The 8,442-nt window shown below is 49.5% G+C and overlaps 1 protein-coding gene across 1 annotated transcript in view; it reads left to right on the plus strand.

Annotated features, from left to right (window-relative positions):
* FRMD4A (FERM domain containing 4A) overlaps positions 1–8,442 on the plus strand; it is a 91,571-nt gene that overhangs the window by 48,649 nt on the left and 34,480 nt on the right. The window contains exons 6-7 of the mRNA XM_008052020.2: positions 392–530; positions 7,218–7,359. Coding sequence (XP_008050211.2) covers positions 392–530; positions 7,218–7,359 — 281 coding nt within the window. The remainder of the gene's footprint in view (positions 1–391; positions 531–7,217; positions 7,360–8,442) is intronic.

The raw sequence follows: 8,442 nt of genomic DNA on the forward strand, positions 1-8,442 counted from the left end.
AAAAAAAAAAAAAAAAAAATGTCCTCATCACCATAGGCTGCACGAGAGCATTGCTGAAAGTCTTCCTGTCTATGAAGTTTGTCTTGGCCCAGTGCCAGGGGCTGAAGATCAGTAAGGACCCTCCAGTGACCTTGAATGACCCATCTTATCCCAGACTAGACAGACACTTGGCCAAATTTAACCCTAGGGAGTCAGTAAGTCAGAAGTTGGCCTTTCACAGGCAATGTCACAGAGTGCGTTTGCGTGTGTGTGCATGCGTGTGTGTGTGTGTGTGTGTGTACGCGCATGCCTGTGTTTGTGAACTCATCTGTCACCTTTACGCCAGGATTTTAGGGCTCCGTGGGTTCTCGCTAAGAGCTGTTGATGAACATCATGGTTCTTGCTTCTCCAGGGCTTCGGTGACAAGAAGGACGTTTGGGCACAGTGGCATTGCGGTGCACACGTGGTACGCGTGTCCAGCATTGATCAAGTCCATCTGGGCTATGGCCATTAGCCAACACCAGTTCTATCTGGACAGAAAGCAGAGTAAGGTGAGTGACCAGATCTCTCAGCCAGCTGGGAGCTACGGACAGCCTGGGGTCACTGCCTGCCTCCCATCCTTAAGGGATGAGAATTGGATGGGTGGGGTGGTGTCCCGTCCCTTGCCCGGAGCTGCACACAGGTCCAGACTTGCCTTCTAGAGCTACAGGTGGGAGGGATGAGACTAGTCCTTCCAGAGGGCTCATTTCACGCCACTTGGTCCGGGGGCTTCAGCCGCCATCAGAACTATTCAAGCCTTTTCCCGCAGTGAGCTAGGACCCTTTTGAGGAATGCCACCGTCTTCCGACCATAAGGAGACTCTCCTTAGCTGCATGCAGTGAAGACCTTTTTGGTGTTTAAACAGTGGCATATTGTTTCCTTTTGGAGAAAAAAAAAAAAAAAAAAAACCCTGCTCAACTAATAGACACCACCTAACTGTTTAGGGTAATTGCTGGGAAAAACCTCCAGGCTATTCCAACTGCCAACTTCATTTTTTTAAAAAATGCAAAACTGGAAAAGTGAAGAAGAAGAAAAAAAAAAAGCAACCATGCTGTTTCCTTAAGGTAGACCTAGGGCCCCAGGCCTTGGTAAACAGTCACTGATTGAGAGGGAGAGTTCACCCACCCCACCCCCCATCCAGGCACCCAGCTGCATTTCCTGGTGGGTGAGAGAATGGCGTCTGCTTGGTTCACACATGGCTTATGTCAACAATCTGCCCCCTCTTCCTCCAGCCTTGTCTCCCCAGACTCCCCTTTGGGCCTCCATGTGCCATGCCCATGTGTTCTCCCTGAGGGAGGAGCCCTGCCCAGTGAGCCCTGCAGCTTTTCTTGGGATCTTACTGGCTTGGGGTGGGGGGGTAAGACCCCCCCTTGGCCTCTGAGCTGGTGGATACCAACACCCACAGAGGGACCCCCCAATATGCAAGTTCCCAGAAATTGATGGCAGGACCCTGACTTCCTGGGCCAAGAGTCACTGAATCAGTGTCCCCTAGAGTTCTTTCTCTTTTGCCTTATCTTTCTTTGGTGGGGGAGAGGGGGTTATTTTTCTCTGGGGTTGGGGGGAAAGAGGTGGGAGACAGTTGAGGTTGAGTGAGCGGAAGTAAGAGGGAAAGTTAGAAAAGAAAGTAAGAAAAAAGGAAGAAATGAAACAAGCCCTGCATTAATTCAGTTTTAAATCAGAGCTTGTCCCATGCGGCGGTCATTTTCTACTTTGTAACGTGTTTTCCCCTCTACTTCCCCACCCTTTTTGGGTCATTTTCTGGCCTGAGTGAGTACACAGCGGAGTATTTTTGTTTTGGACATAATGAGAGTATTCCGAAGCTCTCCTGGTGATGACGGGCCTTGGCATGGGAATTGGAAGCCCGATTAGATCAGGAGAAATGGGGCCAACGTGTCTTGGCTCATAGGCATGAGACAGCGGGTGGGTGTGCGCATTTGGCCTCCGGGGGCAAGAGTTGGAAGTCCACGCCTGAGAACATGGATTTCACCCTCTGTGTTGTCGGGTGACGGGTGGTGAGGGGTCGTGCGTTGGGCAGTTCTCCTGAATCCTGCTGCCAGTTCCTCTCGAGGGCAGACCCCCACACTCTCTACCCCGATGTGGAAACAGCATATCTCACCGCGAGGGTAGCAGGACATTGGCTGTCTAAGCAACTCCTGTCTATGCCGGTGTTTGCAGGGCGAGCCTCTTGGGTATCTGAGAGGCCTGTTCTCAGGGCTCTTGCCTCGAGACAGGGCTCCAAGATGGTCTCGTTCTGCAGTCAGGAAGCCTTATTCAGCGGGCTCACAGGTCATCCCTCTGACACAGCAAGGAAAGCCATGATCACAGATTACCTAGTAACAAGAAATGTCCTTCAGGAAGCAAAAGCCAGAGCCCGCAGCATTCAGAATGTGTCAGCCGTCCTGTCCCTCTTAGCCATCCTGGGGCAGTAAAGAGAAAACACCCACACTGGCAGGAGGAAGATAATTCCCCAGGAAGGCTTCCATCCCACACAGATGCCCCAGGGCCCTTGCACCTCTCGTAGGAACCAGTTCCTCAACCTGCAGTGACAAGTAGGGAACGCCATCCCCTATGTTTAAGTTGGAGGACTCTGTTTTCCAACTCTGGGACCCCAGGAGGGTCCTTCAGTTTTCATGCTTGGCCTTCCCCAGTTAGAGAGTAGGAAAGGAAGTTCCTGACCTCAATTATTGATTGGTCAGGTAACACCATGTTTTGTGAAATAGCTTTAGGAAACATTTGCCACCTTTGGTCAACATCACAGTTAACCTAACACATCGTCCCCTGGCCAACACTTGAATGAAGTTTAAGTTCTCTAAAAGGTCCCCCAAATTAGATCAGAGTTGGTGAAATCGCCTTTAGGAATCACACCGCCTTGCGTTTCTGGAATGCCGTTCTTTATAGAACAGCGATGTGATTCATCTCCGGTGGGCAGCACGGGCTCTGGGAGAGTGACGGCCAACAGGCCTGGGACGAAAAGCTTCAAAATATTTCTGGACAGCCTGCGTTGGCTGGCATCCTGGCCGTTGCTCACACTCTATTGTTTCGGGCCGTGCCAACCATTCCTTTCTCTGAAGTGCCTCAGCAAAGCCCAGGCCTCCCAAGTGATGTTTATCAACCCCAGGGAGACAAGTGCGGTCTAGTGGTTTGAGTCAGCCAGGGAGGTAGCCAAGAAGGCTCATGTTCTTCCCTGGCACAGCGGTGATTTTCTTCTTTCAGGGTCATTGGACAGAGGAGTAAGGAAATCTCTCTCTCTGTCTCTTTCTCTCTCTCTCTTTCTCTATTTCTCTTTCTCTCTGTCTCTCTCTTTTTCTCTTTCTCACTCTGTCTCGATGTGTTTCTCTGTCTCTTTCTCATTCTCTTTCTTGTTCTTTCTCTGTCTATCTTTCTGTCTCTTTCTCTCTCTTCTTCTTCTGTTTCTGTCTCTGTTTCTCTCTCTTTCTGTCTCTCTCTTTCTCTCTGTGTGTCTCTTTTTTCTCTTTCTGTCTCTCTCTACCTGTCTTTCTCTCTCTCTTTTTCTCTCTCTTTCTCTGTCTCTCTCTCTCTCTTTCTTACTCTCTGTATCTTTCTCTGTTTCTCTCTGTCTCTCTCTCTCTCTCTCTTCCTGTCTATCTTTCTGTCTCTTTCTCTCTCTCTGTCTCTCTCCCTTTCCCTTTCTGACTCTCTGTCTCTTTCTCTGTTTCTCTCTGTCTCTCTCTCTACCTATCTTTCTGTCTCTCTCTCTCTCTTTCTCTGTCTCTTCCTCTCTCTCTCTTTCTCTCTCTCTCTTTCTCTGCCTCTTTCTCTCTCTCTGTCTCTTTCTATCTCTTCCTCTGTTTCTGTCTCTTTCTCTTTCTGACTCTGTCTCTCTTTTTCTCTCTGTCTCTTTCTTTGTTTCTCTTTCTGTCTCTCTCTCTCTCTCTGTGTCTCTTCCCCTCTTTCTTTCTCTCTTTCTCTCTCTCTCTCTCTCTCTCTCTCTCTCTGTCTCTGTCTCTCTCGTACTCTCCCTCCATCATTTCTCCCTGCATCAAGGGGACAGTCCACCATAAAAGACAGTGGAGGAAGACAATGCTGGTGGGTTATCTGTCTCCTTCAGAAAGAAAAGCTGTGCTATTATAATTGGTAACTTGCATATGCTGACCCCAAAGATCAGAAATGTTGTCAGCTGGATCCCAGCAACCTCTGCAGCCCAGAGCCAAAGAATGTTTCGGGGACTTTGGTGGAAAATATTTGAAAACTCAAATTGTTTATAGTTTAGACACTTTCCCTCTGAACTCGAAGTGGGGACTTCTTGAGTTGGCTCTAATCCAAATGTCTTCCCTTCTTCCTAAATTTTTTTCCTTCCTGACTCAGTCTGCTGTTTTTCATTCCATCTAGAATTGATCATCGAGTGAGAGCGTCCTGGGGAACAGTGAAACCCTGGTCACTGAGTATCAGTACTAGAACTGAGTCACGTGGAGAGAGCAAACCCCTCAGAGCAAAATGGTCAGGAGTTTGAAGACCCTTTGGGGTCAGCACAGAGACCGGACTTTGCAAGGGGAGACTCCCACGTCAGTGCTCACTTGTTCCTAATTCTCTTTTCTTCTACAGAGTCTGTTCGGTCATTGGAATATTTCCATTCCAGAAAGAATCGGTCTTTTTTTTAAACTTCTCAAAATCAAGTCTCCCTGGCAAAAGAGATCTGTTGTTTCCATATTTTTGTTCTCGGCCTCTTGGATGGATGTGTTCCAGGGGTCGGGGTGTCAGGGAACAGGTTTGCCACGTGATTGATGGGAATCCCCAAAATACCAGGTTGGGCCATCAGTCTCACCTCCTCTAACAAGTTCCTGGAAAGATTGATGTCCTATTCTTATTGCAGTGACCTTGACATTAATCATCTCCTTTAGTCCTTATCACAGCTCATGACAAAGGTATTAAGCTCCTATTGACAAACAGGAGTCTGAGTCTGAGACCAAGGATCAAAGTCCAACAGTGACTAACTGGGGAGAGCCGAGATTCTCACTCAGGTCTTTCAGACTTCAGAACCCGGAGCCTTCGCTTGCTGAAGGGTCCTAGGTCTTCGTGAGTTACTATGATGTAGCTGAGTATGGCCCGTTGATAAAAACATGGATCTCAGGGAAAGAGCGGTACAGGATGAAAGACCGTCACAGGCTGGACTCGCTGTGTGCTCGGAGGGTGAAGCCTGACCGGACAGGCGCCTTCGAGATGCCGTGTCAAGATTAAATAAAAGGCCTTTCCTCCCTTCTGTGGCAAGCCAAGGTCCGGCCAGGGCCTGGCGGCCGGGATTGTTCTAGGAACAAGAAAACCCTCGCCTGAGGAAGTCGACCTAGGTCCTAGTGCAAGGAAACAAGTTGAGGTTAAAGGGGAGGCAGAAATCAGGCCAGCGGGTTAGAGAGAGGAGGAGGAAGAGGAGGAAGACGGTTCACGCCAGGTGAACAAAACAAGCATCTCGTCTCGACGTTTCCTCTGGCCTCCACTTCCATGGTGTTAACAGAAGGGCGGAAGTTGTTGTCATTCCTGGTGTGGACAGCAACACAGAGGGCAGAGGAAGGGCAGAGCCACGGGGGTTCCGACAGCCCTTGCTGGACACGCAGGGCCTCAGGCACAGAGGAAAGGAGAGTAGGAGTGACAGGTCCATGCCCCTCCGCGGCTACCACCCCCCACCCTCAACTGCTTCCCCGTAGGCTCACTCAGGCCAGGCGTGAACAGGGCACTGAGTGACACCAAAGCTCCGCAGTGAACCTCTTTCAGTCCCACCTGTGTGTGTGCTACAGCCAGTGACCACACCAAGGCAGGCGGGCAATCATGGGGGCCAAACCACCCTATAGAGATGCTTGCATGAAGTTCATGGCCCAGGCAGGCCTTAAGCACACTCACATGAAATTGATTTCTCTCAGCTAAATCAGTTTCCTGGAGAAGAAAAGAAAGCAAACGTCAGACACACATGTAGGAAGTGCAAACCGGTGTTTACTCACCAAAGGCAGTCAAGAAGCAGCAGGTAGCTTTACTGAAACCTGTTATTTTTAGGGATGCCATTGTGCATCCAGAACTTTCTTCTCATTACTCTAACCTGCTCGACTACCGGCCAGATCGGGCCAGTTGATATGTGGACTAACAGGGATGGCATATTTGGTCTGTAATATGGGAACACTGGCTCATTCACTGAGACAGCAAAATAGTAGCGGAGCACCATGCCGGGTGCTTTTGGGTAGGACCCCATTATCCAAACAAGCAGTTTTTCCAGAAGCTGTTGTCCATGCCCTGTGGCTGTAGGACTAAGGCTTTGTCCCTGCTCCATCTGCTAGACCGTCCAGGCCACACTGCTAACCATTTAAGAGGCTTAAATCACTTCCGAGTTCATTGGAACTTTGTGAATTTGTTTCAAACATTTCTTCTTTCATTCAGAAGGCTGAGAATTATTTTCTCCTCCTTGTTGAAGCACAAAGTAACTAAAGTCACAATGTGTGTTGAGAGCTGTGTGCCAGGCAGACAAGGAGGGGGAGGAGAGGGCAGGACCTGGGTGGGGTGGGGGGTTCTCACGGCTCCCCTGCCGTGACCCTGACCAACCCCTAGGGAGTAGGTGGCATCCTCCCCATTTTATGGCTGGGAAAAGTGAGGCACAGCAAGATTGTCACTTTACCCCACCCAGGAGGTTCTCCTAAGCAGAATCGTAGCTTCAGAACATCCAGAGGCTGGGCATGGTGGCTCACACCTATAATCCCAGCACTTTGGGAGGCCTAGGTGGGAAGATTGCTTGAGCCCAGGAGTTTGAGACCAACCTGGGCAACATAACAAGACCTCTTCTCTATATAAAAAAAAAAATTTAGCCAGACGTGGTGGTGCATCCCTGTAAGTTCCAGCTACTGGAGAAGCTGAGACAGTAAGGTCACTGGAGCCTAGAAGTTCTAGACTACAGTGAGCCATAATCGTTGTCACTGTGTTCCAGCCTGAGTGACAGAGACTCTGACTCAAAAAAAAAAAAAAAAAAAAACCCACACAAACAAACAAAAAAAACAAATCTATCATTGCTGCAGCCCCTAGCCACCGCTGTTCCTTTGGAGAGTTTTGGTGATTCATGATTAGACCAAGAGAGAAAGATGCTGCACATCAGGAGTTAAGTCTGTTTGTGGAATGTCAGGACGATGATGGGGCAGGAGTGGGATGGCTATTCTGTCTCTCTCCGAGCTGAGCGTCCCCACATTGACCCACTGGTCTTTCCATTCCAGTCTAAGATCCATGCGGCGCGCAGCCTGAGTGAGATTGCCATCGACCTGACCGAGACGGGGACGCTGAAGACCTCGAAGCTGGCCAACATGGGCAGCAAAGGAAAGATCATCAGCGGCAGCAGTGGCAGCCTATTGTCCTCAGGTAGGGGGGCCTGGACTGGGGCACCTGCCGGGGGAGCCCTCCTGAGCCATGGCGGGCATCCCCAAGTGGACCCAGGAAGGTGGGGACAGCCGCCGGAGAGAAGGCTACTTGGCACACGCGCCAGGAGCCAGTTTCCAGACCAGGGTTGGGAGCCAGATGGGAATCTGAGAAAACGGCCCCAAAGAATCAAAGGGTGGAGGGGAAAAAAAAGAACCACACAGTGTGGGCAGGACTGTCTGTCACTTACAAGTACCCCCCAGAGGCTTTCGGAATGCAGGTGGCTGACTGTCAGGAATGTCAAGTTCAAGGGTGAAAAGTGGGATCCCCGTGTGTGTCCTTACAGAGAGGTTATACCAAGGAAGGAGTGATGTTCGCTACGGTCTCTTCCTAGGAAGACTTCTCAGGACTTTAAAATACAGAGGGTACTAAAAAAATGTATACACATTTTAAGAAAGGAAAAAATCTCATTAAAATTGTAATGCTCATTATATACTGATAACAAAAGACGAACATAAGTCCCCTTTGACTTCTGCAATGACAAGAGGTGCTCAAAATGGTTCCCATCAGCATCCAGGCACTTCTGATTACAGGGAACTAAATTAATACATAGGCAACATCGCTTAAAATGTGTATACATTTTTGGGGGCATCCCTGGTATATAGAATACTCTCAGTCACGTAGGAAAGAAGAGACCTGCTGTCACAGGGTGTGGCGTCTCCAATAAGCACCTTTTGAAATTGAGAGTAAGAGATCTGGTTTCGCTGTCTGTTTCTGTAAGCCAAGTCACTTTGTCATTTGATGCTGGGAGGGACCCAAGAGCTCTGGGGTCTCAGATCTTGATGACTTGGAGAAGTGTGAGCCACCACACTCACACCTGTTATCCCAGCACTTTCTTTTTGGGGGTTCTTTTTTTGAGTTGGAGTCTCACTCTGTCACTCAGACTGGAGTGCAGTGGCCGCTCCCAGCCTCCACAGCCTCAACCTGCTGGGCTCCGGCGATCCTTCCGCCTCAGCCTTCCAAGTAGCTGGAACTATAGGCGCGCGCTACCATGCCCGGCTAATTTTTTGATTTATTGTAGACTGC

The sequence above is a fragment of the Carlito syrichta genome, unplaced genomic scaffold, assembly GCF_000164805.1.
Source record: "Carlito syrichta isolate Samal-C Ts95f unplaced genomic scaffold, Tarsius_syrichta-2.0.1 Scaffold253559, whole genome shotgun sequence".
Classification (NCBI taxonomy): Eukaryota; Metazoa; Chordata; class Mammalia; order Primates; family Tarsiidae; genus Carlito; species Carlito syrichta.